The sequence below is a fragment of the Typopeltis vanoorti genome, chromosome 20 (assembly GCF_054136105.1).
Source record: "Typopeltis vanoorti isolate ZY-2024b chromosome 20, IOZ_Tvanoo_1.0, whole genome shotgun sequence".
Classification (NCBI taxonomy): Eukaryota; Metazoa; Arthropoda; class Arachnida; order Uropygi; family Thelyphonidae; genus Typopeltis; species Typopeltis vanoorti.
Genome location: NC_143568.1, coordinates 82,548,268 through 82,572,318, shown reverse-complemented (window position 1 = coordinate 82,572,318; position 24,051 = coordinate 82,548,268). Strand labels below are relative to the sequence as shown.

Below are 24,051 nucleotides of genomic sequence, written 5' to 3'. Positions count from 1 at the left end.
AAATTAAAACAGTTTTTGTGGCCCTTCCCAGGGAGACTGTAGCATCAGCTTGTTCGAGGTTCCGAAGCAGAATTGAAGCTGTGATCGATGCTAATGGTGGTTATTTTGAGTAAATCTTGTTGATAGTATTGTAATTAACTCTGCCTGTAATGTTTTTTTGTCAATTCATTAAATTTAATAGATACAAAGAAGATTTTCTTTTTCCTTACGAAACTGTCAAATTTATCCCGAACACCCTGTATATATATATATATATATATATATATATATATATGTGTGTGTGTGTGTGTGTGTGTGTGTGTGTGTGTGTATTTTAAGGGACTTTCAAAAATATACGGGTGCCTATGTAGTTCTGCGTGATAGAAACTTAAGTTACTGAAGGGATTCTATATGATTGACACAAAAGAAATTTTTCAATATATATGGGGTGTAGGGAGAAAACAAGGGATCACGCTTGGTGGTTGTCTAAAAGTGTCGTTAGTAAGAGTGTGTAGACTAGGTTTTTTAGTCATTAAATATCTTTCTAAATATATATATATATATATACACACACACATATATATTCACACAAAAATACTGATATTTTGTGCATATCGTACACAATTTTTTTTCTTAAGGGATACTGAATTAAATTTAAATTGTTTTATGATTTTACTGTGGGATATTAACATCCTTATTGGTTTCACTATTTGTGAGAACAGGAGTAAAAATTTTCAAGAATCTGGTTGTTAAAATCATGATTACTACTAACTACTACAATGATTTTCTGCATTTTCATAACCATTATCCAGAATTGTATTACATCATACAAAAGCCTTATTGGCAAGAAAAGGTAATGCAAGTGCTTACAAAATTTTCTTTGGCCTCCTGAAAATGTCATCTATAGACACACACACACACACACACACACACACACACACACACACACACACACACACACACACACACACACACACACACACACACACACACAATAAACAAGTAATGGAAGAAAATCATATTTCTAAAGAACTCCAACTGTAAAATTTTTCAGGTGCTACAGGCAACACTTTGCTTTAGTATCTGTGTTAAGTGCTTCAATTGCATTATCAGAACTGTAAGGATATGTTCAACAAAATTAACAGATCTAAAACAGGAATACGCTTATCAATGAAGGTTTCAAAAGTTAATAATAAATTAATAATTTATTATGAATTAATAAAAAATATAAAAATTGTTAATAGCCTTTTGTTAAATATAAATAATCCAAATAATGAAAAAGAAACTATATAAAAAATCTTGGGATTATTATTTATACTGGTACTCAATAAAGTCAAAAGATTCATTGCAGGAAAGTCACACTACCCATCAACACAATAACTATCACACATGTCCTTAAACCTATTCACTGTTGGGATGCTCACAACCACCTCTGAAATTCATTCCGCTCATTCACCACTCTCCAAATAAAGAACCTAGTCTACACACTCTTACTAACGACACTCTTAGACAACCACCAAGTATGATCCCTTATTTTCTCCTTACTCCCCATATATATTGAAAAATTTCTTTTGTGTCAATCATCTAAAATCCCTTCAGTAACTTAAGTTTCTATCACACAGAACTACATAGGCACCCCTATATTTTTGAAAGTCCCTTAATTATCTTGCAATTTTTCCAAGATTTCTGGAATTATTCAATTTATTAAGTCATTTGGTATTTGTCCCTCATGGAGAGGTGATAAATACCAAATGACCTAACAAATGTAGATTGCTAAAAATGAGCAATCTGCAATCATCAAAAGAGAACTTTAAAACTAACTTTCAATTCCAACAACAATTTTTACACTTCATTCACTCTAGAAAACAGAAAACATTTCCACCATACTAACATTTTTCAGCAATCTTTGAATACAAAAATACAATTATGAAGAAAAAAAATTTACTATAAAAACAGAAGTTTCAAATATTAAAAGAATAGAAAGTTTCAAATTTGAACTACATAAATTAATATTCTACAAGTATTTCATATTAAAAATATTCACACAAAAATTCCATATCACAAACTGAAAAAAATATCACTTTTTATTAATTTCTAATAACAGTTTTCCCTCCCATTTCATCATTTAAAAAGTTAAAATATTTCTCCATGTCAATTAGAAATTTTATAGTTTAGTGAATAACATGCATAAATCAAAACTCAGTAATATACTGGTAAAAATAGAAGTCAACATGATTATCAAATGACAGTCAAACATCCTGTGAAAACTGATGATTCTTTTTAAAGAGATTCTGTTTTCAGAGCTATTTCCAGTTTCATAAAACTTGATATTTCAATCCAGTTCTTTTTTCCTACTCCCTTAAAATACTTTATCTAGTCTTTCTAAATAATCATCAAGCAACTGGTGACTTTTCTCTACTTTATTTATTTTGTAATTATTGCATGTTTTTAATCATTATCACGTAGGATCATCCATCCAGGGAGTAAGACTTATCAAAGGAAAATTGTCAGTTCTACATAGGCATTTCACAATGCATTTTTAAAACTGGTGATGCATCCAGAGATTTTATTTAAGAATGAAATATGAGAAATTTTATATTACAAGATTTTGAATTTTTTTTCATAATGATATTAAAAAATCTGATGATTTTGTGAACGGAATAACTTGTTTTATTATTTTATTGTTAAGCATAATTTTGACTTTTTGAATGGTGTTTCCACACAAGCCATAACTTTTGTTTCAGAGATTTTTCATTTAAATTTTTTTTGCTATTTCATTTAGATGGTTAGTTGCAATTTGGTGTTTATCTTCTGAATTTGAAATTAGTACTTGATCATCTACATAAAATATTGTATTTAGCTGCATATTATTTGTTAGTTTAATTCTTGAACAGTTTTATCTCTCCATTCTTTTAGGATTCCGTTTATATAAATGTTGAATAGGATTGGAGATAAACCATAGCCTTGTCTTACTCCTTTATTTATAGTTATAGGTTCTGATAATGTTCCATCTGCAAATTTTTGTTCCTCTGTATAGACTTTTTATTACTTTAATTAATTGAGGAGGTATTTTATCGTCTTGTAATATTTTCCAGAGTAGATTTCTCTTCAAGTTATCATACATCTTTTCATAGTCAATAAATAGCAGGAAAGTGGCCAGGTTAAATTCTTTTCTTTTTTCTATGATCTGTTGCATTGTGAAAAAGACATCTGTGCATCCTCTCCCTCTTCTAAAACTACACTGTACTTTTAATAATTTTCTGTATATTTAATTAGTCTGTTCTTTAAGATGTTTGCAAATAGTTTAAATGTTATTAAGAGAGATGCCTCTGTAATTTCCACATTTGTTCTTGGGACCTTTTGATATTTCCAGATATTATAGAAGAGTTTAAGTAGTTTTCTTTTAAGCTATTCTCTGCATATTTAAAGAGCTCAATGCATATTGCATCCCGGCCTCGGCTTTTACTATTTCTTGAGTTTTTAAATTCTTTTTCTAATTCTTCCATTACTATTTCTGTACTTTCCTATATACTGATATCTTTGATTTTGTGAGTTTTGTCATTGTGTTCTACTTCTTGTTTTTCATTCCACAATATTTTATAGGGTTTTATCCAATCCTCTTTGGAAAGTAGATTATTTCTTAATTGGTCATTTTCTGTTGTTTGTAGTTGCCTGAAAATTTCGAAACCTATTCTTTGTGGTCCAGTGATATCCTGATCTAATGATTTAACATATTTACTCCAATCTTCTCTGCATATACTTCTGGAAAGCTTTCTGACTTCAGACCATAGTTTCTTATATCATATATAGTCAACAGTGTTTTTACTCTGCAGATAGATTTTAAAAGCCTGTTTTTTCCATTCGATTAATTCCTTTAAGTCATCATTCCAAGTTCTGAGGCATTTTTTGTTTTTTCTTGATTTGTATCCTAAACTTTCTTCTGATGCTTTTAGTATGGTTTCCTTTATATTTTTCCAGTTTCAATATTGTTTGTGGTAGGTTTTATTTTATCTCTTATTCTGCTTTTATATAAGTTTTTGATACTGTCCTGTTCTAGGAGGTGAATTTAAACTGTTTATTAGATGTTGGTACATTATCTTTTTTTCTTTTGAAGTATGTGGCTCTTTTTATGAATTCAAATCTGCTATCAACTAACATGTGATCACTATCAATTTCACTCCCTCTAAAAATCCTTGTATCTTTGATATTATTATTTAGTTTACTGTTAATAATAATGGAATCTATTATTGATTTAGTTCCTCTTGCTTCCCATGTGTACTTATGTATATTCTTATACCTGAAGAAAGTATTACTGATTTTTAGATTACTAAATATGCAGAAGTCTCTTAATAAAATTCAATTGTTATTGATTACTGATTCTTCCTCTGATTCAATGCATTGTATTAATGAGTTACTTCCCACTCTAGCATTAAAATCTCCCATCAAGATTGTTGCTTCATTTTTATTTGTTTCATCAATACATTCCTGAATGTAGTATTGATGAAAACCTATTGGTGCATAAATTCCAAAAATATTACTATTTTGGTGTTTTGACTAATTTCTCTCTTATTCCATATAAATTTATTCAACTGGTTTCCCATCATACTAGCTCTGCTTATTCTGTTGTCCATCTCCAAATTTAATTTGCCACCTTCACTAAAAACTATACCTAAATAGCTGAAATATTTTACTTGTTCTATAGGCTCTCCATTCAGAATGCAATTGATGTATTCAATGTTTCTGCCTATTTAAGTTTTGATCATTTTTACTGCTGATTTTCATGTCAAATTTGTTAAAGCTGTTATTAACTTTAGTTACAGAATCCTGGAGACTTGCATTGGATGTTTAGGAGTAAACATCACCTGCATAAAGCAGACAGCTAAGTTTGATAACTTTGATTCTAATTTTAACTTTAATGTTACCTTCTTTCATAATGCGATCCATATATATATGATGAATAAGAGATCTTACACATGATTTTCATCAAACCATCTTTCTGTACTTCCTTCAATGATAACTGTTGACGTACAATGTAAACATAGGCCCTGTACTGTTCTGTATAATGTTACATTTACCCCATATAATTGTAGCATTATTTTGAAAAGCTTTTCTCAGGACACCTTTTCATGTGCCTTTTCCAGGTCTACAAAACCTGGAAAAGGCACATGCCTCCCTGAATCAATATAGATTCTTGTTATATTTTCATTATTTCTCAACCATCTGTTATAAAGTGAAAATCTGATCCTGACTTTTATTTCTCATGAACCCAGATTGTTCTTCTCCAGTTATCTTTTACATAATTTTTTCATAGCAGTATTTTCTGAGGTATCCTTGCATAAATCTTACCATGACTACTCAGTAAGGAAATTCCTTTTGTAATTTTCACATTCAGTTTTACCTCCCTTTAGATAGATGGACATTATGAGAGCTCTACTCCATTTAATCAGAATCTAACCCCATGACCAGGCCATGGGGCCAGATTCTGAATTGTTCATCCAACTTGCATAATTCACATTCTGTATAATGTGAATTATGTAGTGTATTTACTGTAAAATGTATATATCACCAAAGTTGACCCTTTCTGGTTGAATATCATCTACTATAGCTGATGATATAGTAGATGATATTCAACCACACCACACCAAAAAAAAAAAAACGCACCAGATTTTTTTTTTAAACACAAGTATAGAGATATACTACTGTCTGCGATCCTCTTGAACATTTTCTACTATCATTCTGTCACTGCTTGTTTCATTTTAAGTCTTTCAAAGTAATTACTCCAGATATCTAGGGTATTCCTATCTTCAGTTTTCAAGTCACCTTCATCATCTTTGATTCCTTTTACAGTACTCCATTTCTAAGCTTTTTCGATACCCTTCAATTATTTTGCCATCTTCTTGATATTTGTCATCTATATTCTTACCAGTCTTCCCACGAATTTTGGTTAGCTACTTTTACACATAGCTTAGTACATTTTTCTCTGTATTCTTTTAGGCCATCTGCTGCCTTATTTTCTAGGTGCTTTTGGTATGGTTTCTTCTTTTCCAGGAATGTTTCTTTAACATCTGATGTCCACCGTTTTTTTTTTTTTTTTTTTTTTGCTGACAACTTACTCATGCCTCTCTGAATCAATTAATGTTTTCTCAGTTTCATTTTTTGTTGTATAATGTTTGTATAGTTGAGTCTACAATTTACCTATAAAAGCTGCTCAACTTTAAATTTCTTTTAGAACTTTCTTATATATCGTTCTTTTTGACGTGAAATTCATATTTATCCTACTTAAAAGTAAGTGATGATCACTTCCAATTTCAAATCTTCTGTATACTCTAGTATCCTGAAAAGCATGAGGCTTTTCTTATTTCTTGCATCTTCTTTCTCCACGTGAACTTGTGCACATCTTTATGCTGGAACATGGTGTTAGTAATGACTAGTCCATATCCTGAATCCAGCAGATATTTACTGTTATTTAAAAGTGTCTTGTGGATTTATTTCCTACTCTGCTGTTTAGATCTCATTTAAGAACCACTTTTCCATTTTCTTTATGTCAGCTGCCTGCCCTAATGATTCAAAAATTCCTCACTTCTTCCTTACAACAACCTTCTATGGGCTATAGGCACAAATAAGCTTCACTGTTCATTTCCTCATTTTGAAGTTTGGCCATATAACCCTACTTGTCATTAACACAGACATGAAGATAAACTTCAAATCAAGAAGTTTATCTTCATGTTTTGTGTTGAATGCTATTGCTACCTGCTTTCCTTGATCACTGTTGCCCAATGTAACATCGTGTAATATTAAGTAGAATCTCACCTGTTTTGTCTTTTTTTGTGTCAGTAATGTCAATTACATTCATAAAGTACTTTTCTAGTTCTTCTGCAAGTTCAAATTCCTTTCCATTGATATTCCTTATGCTGATGGCTCCTATCTTCAGTTTTTCTAACGTTGGGTTTGTATAGATGTTGAGTTGGAGTTTGTTCCAGTAGCTGACTTTTAACTGTTTGCCTTGGTTGAAAACAGTCGGGCTTCATTTCACCAGGTGATGCACCAGATGGCACGAAATCTCATCATTCTGTATCATCATCATAGGTATTTCTGGTTTAAACCAAAAGACAGTACGGTTTGGTTTGCTGAGTCCCAAAGTGCCAGTTCATCCTTGTTCATTCAGTACTCAGTGCCTACTAATGAGGTACACTACATGAACGTGTAGTGTACCTCACTAGTATTAGGCATTAGGTCAGAAGCTGCAGTTGGTTCTCTGTATTCCTTAAATATGATGTAGAGGAGGTCTCCTCCCAGTTATCTGGCTTTGATCCTTTAGTGACCCAGTAATATTTCATATATATATATATACATATGTATATGTTTTATGTATATTTATAAACTTGAAAAACATTATCTTTTTGACTACATCATGAGGAATTCATAAATAGTTTTTAAAAACAAATTCTTTAAAGTTCATCATCATCATCAAATTCCTGCCATGTACCCTCAAGGGGTGTACAGGATATGACAGTACTACATGAAAAAATTACATCATTACTAACTTCCTATCTACAATTTTCCTCCAAATCAGTCTGTCACTTGTCAAGACTCCAACATTATCAGATCTTATATTTCTATCGTCTAAGGCACTTTGTACCGTATTGATCCACCTATATCTTGGTCTTCCTCTGGGTCGTTTTCCTGCTAACCTGGCAGAGAACACTTGTTTTGCTAATCTTTCCTCTCCCATTCTATTTAAATGACCATACCACCTGAGATTAGCTCTGCTAACGCATTCCTGGATGCTGACAATGTCAAGTTCTTTCCTAATATCCTCGTTTTTAATATGATATTGCCATTGATGCCATCTGTTCACGCCTCGAATCTTTCTCAGGACTCTCATATCTGGTGGTCTCTAGTCTTTGGTCAAGTGTTTTACTTCTGACCCAGCTCTCAGATCCATAAGTTAAAACTGGTTTGAACACTGTCTTGTATACAGCCAATTTAGTTTTCCCGACTAATTTCTCTCTTACTCCATATGAATTTATTCAATTGACTTCCTACCATACCAGCTTTGTTGATTCTGTTGTCTATTTCCATATTTAATTTACCATCTTCACTAAAAATCGTGCCTAAGTAGCTGAAATGTTTTACTTGTCCCACAGATTCTCCATTCACAACACAGTTGACATTTTCAATGATTCTGCCTATTTTCATTGTCTTTGTCTTTTTATTGCTGACCTTCATACGATATCTTTTACAACAGCTATTCAATTTAGTCAGAGAATCTTGCAGACTTGTAGCGGATTTATTTAGAAGTATAACATCATTCGCATAAAGCAAAGAGCTAACATTAACATCTCCAATTTTGATATCAGGTTTAATACCACTTTCCTTCATAATGTGATCCATATAGATAACAAATAACAGAGGGGATAATGTACATCCTTGTCTCACACCAGATTTAACATTAAACCATCTTCCTGTACTTCCTTCAATTCTAACTGCTGACTTACAACTCAAATAAAGACTAAGTATTGCTTGATATAATGCCCCATTGACACCATATAACTGCAGCGTATTGAATAGCTTCTCTCTTGGCACCTTGTCATATGCCTTTTCCAAATCGACAAAACTTAAATACAGATCTTTGTTATATTCCCATGTTTTCTCGACTATTTGTCATAAAGTGACGATCTGATCCTGACAGCCTCTATTTGGCCTGAATCCAGCTTGTTCTTCACCAAGCTTTTCTTCCACAATTCTTCTCAACCGTTTCTCAAGTATACTTGCATAGATCTTGCCAGGAACACTCAGTAGGGAAATACCTCTGTAATTTTCACATGCAGTTTTATTTCCCTTTTTATATATGGGTACTATGAGAGCTCTACTCCAATCATCGGGAATTCGTCCCTCTGTCCAGGCTTTCTGAACTATGCAGTGCAGCCACTGTAAGGCTTTTATACCACCACACTTCAGCATTTCTGGTCGAATATCATCTACTCCTGCAGCCTTTCCACATTTCATGCCTTTGATGGCTTTTTCTACTTCAAGTATGGATATGTATTCCTGACTGCATGCCTGGTCAGTGTTTTTTTATTACTGTGCTGTCATCACTGCTTGTTTCATTTAGCAGTTTTTCAAAGTAATTACTCCATACTTCAAGGATATCTTTTTCTCCTGTTTTCATGTCACCTTTATCATCTCTAACTCCTTTTACAGCACTCTTTCCTCCATTCCTAAGCTTCTTCAACAACCTCCAGAATATTTTGCCACCTTCTTGATATTTATTTTCTATATTCTTGCCAAAATCCTCCCATGACTTTTGTTTAGCTAGTCTTACACAGTGTTTAGCTTTCTTACATTTGTCTCTGTATTCTGTAAGAGTAAAAGCTGACTTATTTGCCAGGAACTTTTGATATGCTTTCTTCTTTTCCTTCACTGCCTCTTTAACTTCCTGTGTCCACCAGGGAGTTCTGATTTTTTTATCCTTGCACACAACCTCACCACATGCCTCCCTGGCAGAATCAATCAATGTTTTCTTCAGAGTTTGCCACTGAATCTCCAAGGCTTGATTCCTGTTCTCAAACTCTTTCATTTTCTTTTCAATAATCTTTCTATATTTTAGTATACAGTTCACATCTCAGAGCTGCTCAACTTTTATTCGCTTTAAAACTTTCTTACATGTTATTCTTTTCAATATGAAATTCAATTTTATCCTGCTCAAGACTAAATAGTGATCACTTCCAATTTCAAATCCTCTGTACACTCTGGTGTCCTGCACCAGGGAGAAAACATCACTATCAACAATAACATAGTCAATGAGACTTTTCTTATTCCTAGCCTCTTCTCTCCATGTGAATTTGTGCACATTTTTATGTTGGAACATGGTGTTAGTAATAACCAGTCCATGTCCTGAGCAGAAATCCAACAGATATTTGCCATTATTATTAGCTTTGCTCTTTTCACCAAATTTTCCCAAAATATTTTTGTATGTCTCACAATCATTTCCTACTCTGCTATTTAGATCCCCAACAAGGACCAACTTTTCCTTTTTCATTGTCAGTTGCTTTTTCTAAAGCGTCAAAAAATTCCTCCACTTCTACCTTAGTAGAACCTTCTGTGGGACCATAGGCACAAATAAGTCTCATTGTCTAGTTCCCCATTCTCATATTTGCCCACATTACTCTACTTGAGACTGACTGCCATTCAAGAAGATTAGCCTCGTATTTTGTGTTGAATATACTATGGCTACTCCTTCTTTTCCTTGATTGTCATTGCCTGAATATAACATTTTGTATTTATTGCTCAGAAAGATCTCACCAGTTTTGGTCTTTTTTGTTTCGGTCACCCCTATTATGTCGATCTGGTACTTATGTAATTCCTCAGCTAGCTCCATTTCTTTGCCATTCGGGCTTCTTACGTTGATAGTACCGATCTTTAACTCTGGTGATGTTGAGTTGGGGTTTGTTTTCAGAATTGTTCCAGTAGCTGACTTTTCGCTGTTCGCCCTCGTTCCCTGGCGAAAACAACGGGGGCCTTGTTTAACCGGGCGACGCCCCAGCCGACATGAAATTTTGTCATGTTGTACCATCATTTTTTATTTTGGTTTAACCAATAAGAATACAATTTGGTCGGCTAAATCCCAAATTGCCAGCCCATCCTCGTTCGTTCAGTATCCAAGTAGATACCGAACAGGGTGCACCACGAGAAGGTGAGGATTGGACATTAGGTCAGAAGCCCTGGTCGGTTCTCCGCATTCCTTTAAAGGCTATGTGGAGGTCTCCTCTCAGTTATACAGCTTTGACACTTAAGCACCCCCTTTTGAATGAAAATTAAAATGGTCCTCCATAGTGCATTTGGAAGAACAACAGTACATTGCACCCTTCAATTAAAAGAGGCCAGAGTTTGATTCTTGTCATGATGAGAGGAATCTTTATATGGGCATTTTCAGTCGAAGGTGAGTTAGCCGATCTCATATGGGGGTAGCAGGGTTTTTTCCTCCCAGAAACTTGGGTTTTTCATTTCACATAAAGGCAAATCAGCCATGAGAACACACATAATTTACAGACAAAAAATACTGGTGGTGATGGAAAGTAGATGGCATAGGTAATAGTTGTGTATAGTGGGAGACTGTGAGGTGTTTGTAGTGGAGTGGAGTTGAGTGCCCTCCTATGATGACTCCTTGGAGATGACACACAATAATTCTACTGTAAAAAAACTTGAAACTGACATGCAATATACATATTGAGTTATGTGTTAAAAATGTGCCTGCCCAATGCATAAAGGACACATGTATGTGGTAGCAAAATCCTGGCAGTTGAAAAAAATACATGTGAAATAGCCGGCATGAATGTGTTAATATTAATAGAAAAATAAGTTTAAATAAAAATAAAATAAGAAAAATAGAAAAAAAATAGCCTCAGGAACAATAAATGCACATCTTATCTCAAACATTCAAAACTATTAGGTATAAATATCCACTCAACCTCATCTGATGGTTTACATTTAAATAATTTCTTCGTTATATTCAGTTATTATCAAGAGTACAAGGATTGTTTCGAAATTATTTGTGTAGGAATAAAAGATGGAATTAATTCTTACCAAACAAAACGGCATCAACCAAAATTACAAACAATGTATTAAAATATTTCTACAAATTATCTTAAAAAAATCTACAAATAAGCACTACTACTATTACAATGATATTCAGATTACTGTTCTATGGATCCAATCAGTGTGAGTTCACTTTAGAAAGAACTACAAAAGCACTAATTTTCATACAAAACAATCATAAATGTACCTAATTTATTTTTTATCTTTTCAGTATTTTTTAATAAAAATTTTTCTATATTAATTAGCAAAGTTTAACAGTTCCTAATAGCTATTAATTTTCCTAAATTATCATACTTTTTTTTAATATTAATCCCACCTATGAAATGTCGCAAACCTTTTGCAAAATGTAGCAAAAAGTTGCATTGTATGTAGAATAGATAAATAGGTAGAATCTGCTGATGTGTTTCTTGAATAACAGAGATTGCAATCTTTGCAGGAGACAACATAAGGGAGGCTCTTCCAGAGGGACAGAATTAAATAGAATAAAAGAAGAAGAAATAAGGTAATTTGATATGTTTGAAGCTACAAAATGAATGGATATTAATCAACAGCTTGATCAACTTCACTCTTAGAAGAAAGTAGAGGAATATATATCAGACCAAAATATATGTCCTTATAATTAAATAAATATTATCTTTGCCTTGTGCGTTTGTGTAAATAATTCATATTCTTAAGCCTTCTTTAAGGTAGGAATACAGTGATTAGTCTCTTAGATGAGAATACAGAGTTCCTTCCTATATCAAAGTAAGAAAACTAGTCAGTGAACATGTATAGAATCAGAAGGCACAGCGAACAATGGGGGAAAGGTTAACCATTGATTTTTGTTCAACAACATAGTTTTAATGATACTGAATGTGTTTAATTCTTTACCCCTACTGAACTGACAACTGAATACAAAATCAAGTGTCTAAGAAACAGAGAAAAAAAAGATTCCTTAGAAAGTTAAGTTCCACTATCACTATAAAAATTAACTGATTTGTAAGTGACAAAAATCAAATATATTATTATAATCAATATAAACATGTCAACAGCAGTGCTGCTTGCTACTTAATAAATACCTTAATGATGACCTTTTCAATATATTTAGTATCGTCAACACTGTCAAAAATAGAAAGAAGAACCAGAAATCCATGTTCATCTATAGCAATCTTTACAACTCGTTGTTTCATACTCTTGATGATACATTTCCGATCCTATTAAAAATCAAATAACTCTATTTATTAGGTGAAACTGAAGTCATAAACTAATGATTAAATGAAATTTAATTATTAAAATTAATTAATATAAACATAAAAATTAGGTCACGACTCTGACCAACACATATACACCCAAGACAAAAACACCAAGCCGACATGACATAGCCTTCACTTTTCACATGAGCTCCAAAGACGACACACAGTCGAAACGGCTCACACCCCATTACTCCCACCCCTAATCTTGCTTCATCATATTCTATCCTCCTTTTCCCAAAAAACTTCAATCTTTCATCTTCTTTCCAAAGAATTCACAGCCCACCCTTAAAAACCAGGTTTTAAATGTTTTATGGATAAGACAAAATACCTTTTGTCTTATCCATAATTCTCCCACATCCTCTATCTCCACATTTCCAACCCCCCCCCCCCCCCACACACACACACTTTTATACTTCAGTAATATCGCCATACACCAGATGTCACAAAGACATGTCCAAAATTATTCCTTCTTTATATTCTTCATATATCTATATCCTTAAATTATAAGTAATGCCCTAAAAAAATTGAGTAAAAAGTCAATGACATCATGAAAGGGGTACTCCTAAACATAAATAGACAAAATAACTATAAAATTAATATTTATTTAGAGGAGTAACAAGGAAAATTTTCCAGAAATAATAATATATTAACAATATTTATGAAACTAAACAGCAATACACACACACACACACACTGGCCTGGTTGGCCAAGTGGTTAACGTATCTGCTCTCCAGCCAAGAGGCTGCAGGTTTGAATTCCACCTAGGTATGGATGTTTGTGATTGCCTTTCACCTTCATACATTCATTCATACAAGTGAATAAACACTCCGCCAAAATGGACTGGGTCGCAATGGGGATGCACACAAGATATACAAGAATATTATTATAACTACTGTATTAAAATATATTAGATAATATATTGGACAATAAAACAAAAAGACAAACAAAGATTAATAACAGCAGAAATGAAGTTTATAAGAAAAACTGCAAAGTATACCCTATTTGATCACAAAAGAAATGAAGAAATTATGAAAGAATTAAACCAAGAACCAGTAATAGAAAAAATAAAAAAATATAAAGATAAATGGATGGAACATGTTCAAAGAATGAAAACAAAAAGATTACCAAAACAAGCATTAAAGTACAAGTCATTAGGAAAAGAAAACCAGGACGTCCTCTTAAACGATTCAACAATGTCTTCTAAGGCCGGAACAGGCCACGCTAGGCCTAAATCCTTGATATGCATGATGATGATGATGACAATAAAATATATTTGCACCCATTCACATTAATGCTAATTTGATTTTTTACTGCTAATTTTAACCCCGAGATTGTTTCAGACCATGTATTGACCAAATACAACAATGTCACTTGATGGATCAAGACTCCTCCAGCAAGACAATGCTTCATGTCATAAGGCTCAAATTGTGCAAGTATGGTTCAAAGAGTAATATTCAAACATTCCATGTGCTCTCCTGGCCACTTAATTCTACTGATTTAAATCCCAATGAACATTTGTGAGATCATGTGAAATGCCAGCAACTGTGCTGCTTGGCCAGTAACCTGTGAGACATTATTCTGTCTAGAATACTCCAGGCCACCTTCCATGGTCTAGTGGAGTCAATGCCAAGACAGGTGCAAGTGGTTATCTCAGCCAAGAGTCCTAGCATGCTAACAGGTAGGTTGTCATACTGTTTTGGCTCATAAGTGAATACATTAGGCAGAATTTAATTTTACAACATATTTGGTCAGGTCTTTGACAGAGCTGTCATTCACCTCCCACTTTTTTTTTTTTTTTAATTTTATTCTTAAATAAAAGAGATAAACCAGTTTACTTAAGGACATCACCACCATTCATAATATTGTTTTAACCCAAATGTCGAAAACCAACATTTGTTTATGGGTAATTCTGTGACAAAAATGTTTACAGCTCAATCAGTAATAACAATGTTCTTTGGATGAAATTCCAACTTGGATATAAAGAATTTTTATAACAGCTTTTCAATGAAAGATGAATTAGCCGGTTTCGTGTGGAGATGATAGAAATTTCCCTCCCAGAGAAATCGCTACCATTTGTGGTTTTTCATCCTATAAAATGATAAACTGGCCAGAAGAACACAGACAATTAACAAAGATAATACAGTGGCTTTGTAACCTTACTTCAGCCATAATTCGAAACAACTGAATCCAATCCAATCCTGTGACCTGTTGTTTTTAACTGCTTGCCAGCTGTGCCTGTCAGTAGTATATTTGGCATACATCTTCAGGTGAATTTGTCAGTTTTATAGAAAGATTTTTTTCTCTTTGATTTCAGGGGGGAAAAAAAAAAAAGAAGCAATTTTCCCCTAAATCCAGCCAAATCTAACTCAGCTTATCCTTTTTCCCATTTTAAGAACAGGTTTGAACTCAATTCTCTTTCTAGGCATGCAACACAGTGAAATCACTTGACATGGAAGTGATCCCTTCATCTTACAGTGGAGACACTTTCATGGACAGCTCGCTTCATCTACAAACTCTAGGAAGCATATATTAATCTTCTATTACAGTAGTGTATGTGTACTGAGATCAACTGTTGTTATTACATAAAAAAGTATAGTCACAAATATAAATTCATGCTCAAATATTTGATGCATGGATGATCTAATAAAGATAAAAAGAGAACATTACTTCCTGTATACTATATAATTTCTTCCTACCTTATGTATTAGGCCAGGTGACTTTTCATAAGACTGGCTAAATCACCTTCAGTTAAAAAGCTTTCTTAAAAAGTTCTTATATCTCATGTTGTAGATGAGATACTCAGTGCTTTCTGTTCAGGGAGGAGAGATGTGTTCTGCTGAAGTTATGCACACTTCAGAGTAGTTACTACATACATAGATATTAATGAAAAAGTTGTTATGTATGCTTGATTCATATTATAGTCAAGTCAAAGAGAAAGCTGTGTTTGTTACACAAGCCAACACAAATCAGTATTTGCACCCAGAAACTGATGTTTCCATTGGCAGTTGCAGTAATACATAGTGATTCCTGAATCTAACTAAATATGCAGCAATATTTAATAAGCATAGAGTTTTTGACTCTCCATTTACAGAGAACTTTCAATCTTGAGTAATTCTTCTTACAGGTGGTGCTGCAGTGGTCCTTGTAGTACACTTTATTCTCTTTAATATACTGATCCATATAGCTTCTTTTATCGCACAGTACTGAAGACAGAATGAGAAAACAAGATATGTTTACAGTACTGCGTGACAAAGATTATGGCATACTAACTTCAATGACTTGTCAGTTATCTGAATTACAGACGTGGTTCCATAAAATTTACAATGCAGATAAATAGTCAAAATCACTTTTAAGATCAAATGCTGGTTAAAAGCTTTGGACTACTAAAGTAGCAATCTACTCAAGAAATATGACTCTGAGTTGAGCTTAAAAAAAAAAACTTTATTACTGCATCAGAATGGTTACTTTAGCAAGCAAAACTGATGGGGCATTCTTTCTGAATAAGTCTAGTATGAAAACCAACCACTCTTAAAAAGTGCAATAACACTCTTTTTAATACAGGAAGTATTTTGTTGAAAACAGTAACCATTCTCAGAAAAATGGAAACTGTGACACACCCGTGAGAAGAATGTCCTGAGATCCACATAATCATGTGCCAATTTAACAGTTCACACTTTAGTCAGATGGGTTTTTGAAGTTGGGGGGGGGGGTGTGCATGCTATAAAAATAAGCATTTTCACTTTGAAGACAACTAGGCTAGTTTTTTTTTTTTTTTTTTTTTTTTTTAATTATGGCTAGCTAATTCACTGTACTACATTTTTATATTTCTGAGAGAAAAAAAAAAAGAATTTTTAATATTATCAAATTCCTATGCACCCTCAAGAGGTATACAGGCTATGATTATGTGATTGAGTTTACATAATTAATTTTCTGTCAATAATTTTCCAAATGTCTGTTAACTGTCAGGGCTTCAATACTGGCAGATATTTTAGAGCAACTTCAGAGCAACTTTTAATTACAACAGTCTATCTACATCTTGATCTTCCTCTGTCTTTTCCTGCCATCCTGGTATAAAATTATCAAACACTTATAGCACTTGTTTTGTTAATAATTCTGTTTAAGTGACCACATCACCCCAGATTAGCACTGTTCACTCCTCTAATTTTACTGATAAGTCTTAACAGAGAGCACTGTAGTCTCTATTCTTTGATCAACTGTTATACTGCTAACTTAGTGTTTTGGCTGTTTCTCCCTGCCATATCAGCTCTGCTTATTCAATTGTCCCTTTCTATATTTAATTTGCCATCTGTGTGTGTATTTAACTTGTCATCTTTATATGCATGTATTATATCCATTATAAGAATTCATAGTGTAGTAAACCAGAATAACACAAATAATTTCTTGAACTAAAACAGAATATTTCGTCTAAGACTTCACATGAAGAAGTCCTAGATGAAATATTCCGTGTAAAATGAAAACTAGTAGACAAAGAAACATTAAAAGATTAAGATGGCAACCATTATACAGCTATAAAAGAATCTGATGATTTTAGAAATATTTCTGTGTTTCATTGTTGAGTAGGCTGTGCATACATAAGCATTCACATTTTCATGTTCAACTAGCTATAGGATAGGATATATTCTGATAAGTTGATGTGGTTTATATTTAGTTGATTAGAATCCAACACCATTTTTAAGATTCACAAATTCTTCTCTCAGTTATGCTCCAGCAAGAGTGCAATTATACATATTATCTCAAATCAGCATTCACTCCCTTCATCAGGACCACTATTCTGATCTGTGAAATCTTAACATGGTCCACTAAAATATCTAGGTGTTTACTGACTATGGTGCATGACATCATACCATGAATGGACTGAAAAAATCTACTGAGCAACACTTGAAGAACATGTCTCATTTTGGAAATTTTGAACATCAAAGGAGAGAGAGGGGCCTCAGCTCTGTCATTACATGCACTTTCTTCAGTCCACAAAATGCCTTGGCAGCGAGATATTAAATAGTATCGATAAGTATGAACTATTACACTGTTGCTATAACTTAACCAAGAGAAGAATGTGAGAATCCTTAGAAATGGCATTGGATTGCAAACAACTAAATATAAACCTTAGTCCAATGCAAAAGAACATGTAAGCATGCACAGTGTACTCAACAATGCAATGCACAACTAGAAATATTTTTAAAATCATCATATTCTTGTATAGCTATATAATGGTTGTCACTTTCTTAATCTTTTACTGTTCCATTGTCTACTAGTTTTCATTTTACATTTGAAGAAGTTCCATGTAATTAGGGTGAAATGTTTTGTTTTTTTTAAATTAAAGTAATTATTAATATCTTATTCCAGTTTATGCCCTTATGGACTCTTATTTATTAAACAATGAACAGACAAAGTCTATATACAAATACACACACACACAATAGATGCCACTTATTGTGATCACTTTGGGACAGTCACTTTTCAATAACAATAACTGCATCATTTATTTCAATTTATTATTATCACCATTATTTAATTTATCGTTATAAACAACTTTTTAATAAGCAACAACATAAAATTTATTTTAAAAACTTACCTAGTGTTGTCTGTCATGTGTGTGAATATAGTAGTTCATGAATAAATTGCTCATACTCATAATGCCTTTCAAAGTTTGTTGCTCTATGTTGCACACAGCAATGAAGTATTCGTAGAGCTTCTTGTATCTGGGCATTGGTTGGGAGAGCTTCTAAAATTTGTTCTCCTATACTTGTATTAGGTTCACTTTCTTCTAGTTTAAAGTTCTCATTGGAAGCAGCTTGACATATTTCCAACACTGTCATTGTAGCCACCACTTCAAATGTTGTTATCAACATCTAACCAAGTTTCAAATTCATCTTTTGACATACCATCTGGGGTTTTATCAAAAATTTCATTTTTAAGATTTTCAAATTCTTCGGAAGGAGTTTCGGTTTGTTTTAAAAAAAAATCACCTTTTCGGAAGCAGTTTGCAAAAAAGATTTCCCTTCTTGATGTATTGCATTTGGGCAGTGTCATGGAAGCAAGTCTCAGAGAAGACTATTGAAAAGTTCAGTAGTTCAGTATAATCAAGTTCAGCTATAATCTCACATGAACTTCCCTGTGATAATAAGCTTTAAAGCACGTATAATGCCTTGGTCACATGGTTGAATTTAAGCTGTAGTGTTCAAAGGCAAGAAGATTATTTTCATGTTCTTTAACGATAAATTGTTTATGTGTGCAGTGCAGCTGTCTAATGACAAAACAATTTTTCGCTTTAAGATTCCCCTTCGCTAACCAATTGTTGAAAATGGAATTAGTCATCCAAGCATTTGTACTAGAACAGTAGTCAACAGGCAAACTTTTGATACCTTTAAAACACTGAGGATTTTTATTTTTTCCAATCACTAGAAGCTCTCGTTTCTCACCTCTCATATTAGACCAACAAAAGAACTGTCACTCACTCTTTTAAAGATTAAAATCCTTTAGTACTTTCATTTTTAAACAAATAAGTATGCTCAGGCATTGCACGAAAATAGAGTCCTGTTTTGTCTGCATTGTAAATATCCTCGGGAGAATATTCAGCAATAATTTTTGGCCACTCGTTCTTAATCCAAGCATCAGCTGATAAAAAATCAGCACTTTTTCCCTTCACCATGAATATGCTTGTACACAATATCCTTTTGCTTTTTCCACCTGTTAAACCATCCATCAGTTGCAATGAAATTTTCTTTACCCATTGTTTTTGCAAGTTCTGCTTTCTGACACATCAAAGGTCTATTAATCGAAGCATTCTTTTCACGAACAATACTAAACCAAATTTTTAATGCTGATTCAACTTGAGCATGCTTACCAGATTAGGCTCTCTTCCAATCTATGTTCTCATTAGTAAGAGCTGAAGTTTCAATGTTTGATCTGTTTTTTTAAAGGCTTACACAAGACTGGTTGTGAAATTTTTAAATGTACAGCTGCACTATGCTGACTCATTTTGGGCAATTTATCATAGAACTCCAAAATTCTTTGCTTTTCTTGAAAAGATAAATCTTTATGTTTTTTACTTGCTTCTATCATAATGCTAAGGGCTGTTTTAATGAGAACTTAAAGTCAAATTCACTTACTAAAAGAGAGCACAAAAATAAACTTAAAAAATCACAATTTGACTATATTTATAACCACCTACATTTGCCTGGAAGATTTAAGATTAAAAAAAATATTAAGATTATATGAAGATACCACCTGCATTTGCCTGGAAGATATAAGATTTATGGAAGAATAAGATTAAAAGAAGATTAATACAAAAGATTTTGACAAATGTTCTTTGTCAAATTTTCTCCTGATTAAAAGTTCTTAATTCTGAGATACAAAAGGCTAAACATTTGAGGATTTTGACAACAATAATCGGAACTTTAATTATAATAGATGGATTATTTTAAATTCATTTTAAATGGTGTGTGTGTGTTTTGGGACCAGATGATTTTTATAACAATAGTTGATTGATAATATTATCTGCGATCACAATAAGCGGATTCTACTGTATATCTATAAAATAACTTACACAACTATATAGCTGAATGATAAAATAGAAAATAATTAATTTATTTCTAAAGGAACTACTACTTCTGTCTTTCTAGAAGACTTCATTAGATGCATTACACAGAATGTGAAAAAACAGAGATACATTAAAAACATTACTCGAGTCCATCTATCAAAGTTTTAAATTATCAATGGATTGCTCATATTTGAATGAATTCTTGGACTAGATGCGTTATTGCTCTTGTGCATGAGGATGTTGTCTCATGACAGCCATAGCTGAAATAACCAGAAAGGTTGTGATTGAGGTTAACATTAAGGTGAACATGATTTAGTGCAATTTCTGGTGATTCCAAGATTTTTCTCTCAAGTTCATCATTGCATTTATATGATTTCTGATCCATCCCATTTTCTGAGTGTATAGTGGATTGATGGTCATCTGGATCAGATGAATTAAGAACATGGCTGGATAAGGATGTGACTCTGGTTCTATTGTAGGGACATATCTGAGATGTTCTTTGATATGAAGCTCAACTGATTTCTCTGTTTGTCCATAATATGGGGAATTACCACACCAATGAAGGTACACTTGGATACTTCAAATTGTCGTGTTTTGGTTTTATCAGGCAAAGCCAGGATTGAAACTTTGTTAAGAGGTGAATAAGTTACAAATCTTATATTTCTTGAGGATTTTTGCCAATTTGTTAGAAACAGAGCTGATATATGAAATAATGATATAATTGTTCCCATCATTACTCTCTTCGACGGTGTGGGGAGGATTAAACATGAGTTGAAACTGTTTTTGATAACCATTCTTCTGAAAAATTGATAAAAGCAACTTTAATTCTTGGGCAATCTCTTCATCATTGCTGGGTTCCAAGAATAATACCAAGCTTTAGAGGTAGATAATGAAGGAATTGAGGATGAAGATCTGTTGGTGTGAGTAGGTTTCTGTGGAAAGAGATCTTCAATTTTTCAAACGAACAAGTAAGTTTTACATCAAGAAAAAGAGGACTGTTAACTTCAAGTTCTGCTGTGAATTTTATTCTAGGATGTTGGTTGTTAAGATAGTTCAAGAAAAACTCTTACAGTGAATCCAGACCATGGCTCCAAATCAAGAAAACATAAACATCTATACATCTTTCAATATTCTTGTTTCAATAAAAGGAGTTAAAGAGTGTCAAGTCTTTTTTTTTTTTTTAGATAATTGACCTTGTAAAAGAACTAATATTTCTCCTGTAGGTACATTAGTAAACAGAGAAGAGATATCAATGCTGGCCAAGATTTCATCCTTTCCTGACTTCAATTGTGTGTCACTTGAAAAAGCTTTCAATAATTTTGCCAAATGCTTAGATAACTTTTAAGTAGGCGAGTCAAACCTATCCAGAATTGGTCTTAGTGGGATGTTTTCCCTGTGTATTTTTGGAACCCTATACGTGCATGGATAAGAGGATGAAGAGACCGGAGAGATAATCGTAATTCTCTAGAGAGTTCAAAAGTAGTCTTCAGGAGATTATTTCTATGGTTATGTAATTCTCAAGTTGGATCATTTTCAAGAATGGAGTAAGTATCTGTATGTAACAACACTGACATTTTGTATCACAAAGCAAATATTTGTTTTGTGATATTTATTCTCTACATTTCTCCTATGACTTATATTCAAGTATCCTTATAGAAATTTAGCTTTCTTATATGGAGGTAGAGGATTTTTTCACCCAGAAACTCAGGTTTTTCGTCCCTCAGAACAGGCAAACCAGCCACATGAACACACATGGATTACAGCCATGAATACTTACGACCCAGCAATAGGCCTGATTCATCAGCTATATGCTGGTCCAAAGTATGGATAAAATGGGGAGTTGGGGAAAGCAATGGTGAACTAGCCTGTAAAAATCTCACCAGAAACACTTTGTGGCAAGAACACTCTCCTACAAAGTTACCAAGAGTCGAACATGAATGAATAGTTAAATCAACATCATACTGTTCTCTGGATTCTCTAAGAATAGATGCTAATTTATTTGCTAGGAGAACTTCTGATATGATTTCTTCTCTTCCCAGATGGCTGCCCCCCCCCCTTAACTTTTTAGTCCTTTCTATGGAGTACAGAAGAAATATTTCATGTAGTACTACTACTGACATACAGCATGATGATGCATCTGTAGAAGAAGATAATTTGAAACTAGGAGGAATAAACAGTCATCTAGCCTCTGAGAAAATTGAAATACCCTTTATATAGCTGAAATATTGATAGTGAAGGAAAGGAAAAGTCACCATCTTTCCTGACTTCAATCAAGAATGATAAGCAGAAAATTTATTCCATTTTTTTTTCAAAGCCACAGGAATGTAATCTCATATGCATTATATTCTTTAGCCAAAGCATTATTTGAGTTCCAAACTACATTTTTTTTAAAATTTCTACTGATTGTTACTTTTCTATAAACTGAATGTGCCTTTCCTAAAACTCATATAAGGTTAAAGCATGAAGATCACTTGGATAAAAAGAGAAAGCATTTGATTTCTATTGCATACCTAATCTAGCCATATATACATACTGTTATAACTTGAACAGTGCATAAACCTTTAATCTATCAGTAAATCATTCACAGCTTTCAGTATATATAAATCACATGTATAACACGCATATAGCAGCACTTAATTTTTGAAATATTTCCCTTTAGCCTTCATGCATGCCCGAAGTCTGTGAGGCCACATATCGATGGTGACACACACAACATCCAACAGAAACACTGCCACTACTCGCTCCAAATCCATCTTCATGCTGGCGATGCCAGAGTGTCGTTTCTTGCAGGCTACTCTTTCAAACTCCAACCACAATTTGAAGTCCAACATATTCTAATCAGGCCTTCCAGACAGCAATCAAATGGTGATATAAAGTTAGGCACAATGATCTCCAACCACTGTTGTGTGCAGGGACTGAGTCCTGTTGGAAGATCCACTACCTCCCATGAAACAAGGCATTGTTCAGGGGGCTTTACCACAGGTTCCAGTACAATGTCTTGATACACTTTGGCAGAGGTTTCTTTCACAGAAATACCTCTTGGATATCCCCTGATACGTCACCCCCCACCAAACTATCAATGATAGTTTGGTGGTGGGGGGGGTGACGTATGATGATGACCTCTCTGAATTTTGGGTGCTAAGGCACATTGTGTGTGTGTGTGTGTGTGAGAGACCATCTGAGGCATATACCTGATCATTTTTCAGTTAAATAACTCTTCGATGAAAATTTTCTCATCTGTGAAGAGGATATCTGTGTCTGCTGGAGAAGTGCCTTTGATTTTATTACCCTCTGCCACATAAGTTGTGGTATTAGGAAGTGTCGAGTTGATAGACTCTCACCTCCTGATCATCACTGAGTACACGTGACATTGTTCTCTGAAAAAACATTCATCTCGCGAGGGATGAATATTTCATTTCTCACTACATCACTTTTTGTATTCTCATAAGATTACTGTGGAGGCATGCCTTCACATACCTCACAATCCGTTGCATGCTAACACAGCATAGTCGACCTATTCTTTCATGGTCAGATACATCTTCTGTATCATCATAATGGTTAATAGTTTGATACACAAACATCCCACTGATCCTGGGTGTTTGTAACATGCTGAAAATAACCGATGGTTGCATTCCAATCTGAAGTGCTATTACAGCTACACAGTTCTCATAATCTTCCCAC

The 24,051-nt window shown here is 33.4% G+C and overlaps 1 protein-coding gene across 3 annotated transcripts in view; it reads right to left on the bottom strand.

Moving 5' to 3' along the window:
- peng (Pumilio and CPL domain-containing protein penguin) overlaps positions 1 to 24,051 on the bottom strand; it is a 204,022-nt gene that overhangs the window by 69,471 nt on the left and 110,500 nt on the right. For all 3 annotated transcript variants that reach the window (XM_090410312.1, XM_090410310.1, XM_090410311.1), the window contains exon 11: positions 12,636 to 12,770. In XM_090410312.1, coding sequence (XP_090266438.1) covers positions 12,636 to 12,770 — 135 coding nt within the window. The remainder of the gene's footprint in view (positions 1 to 12,635; positions 12,771 to 24,051) is intronic.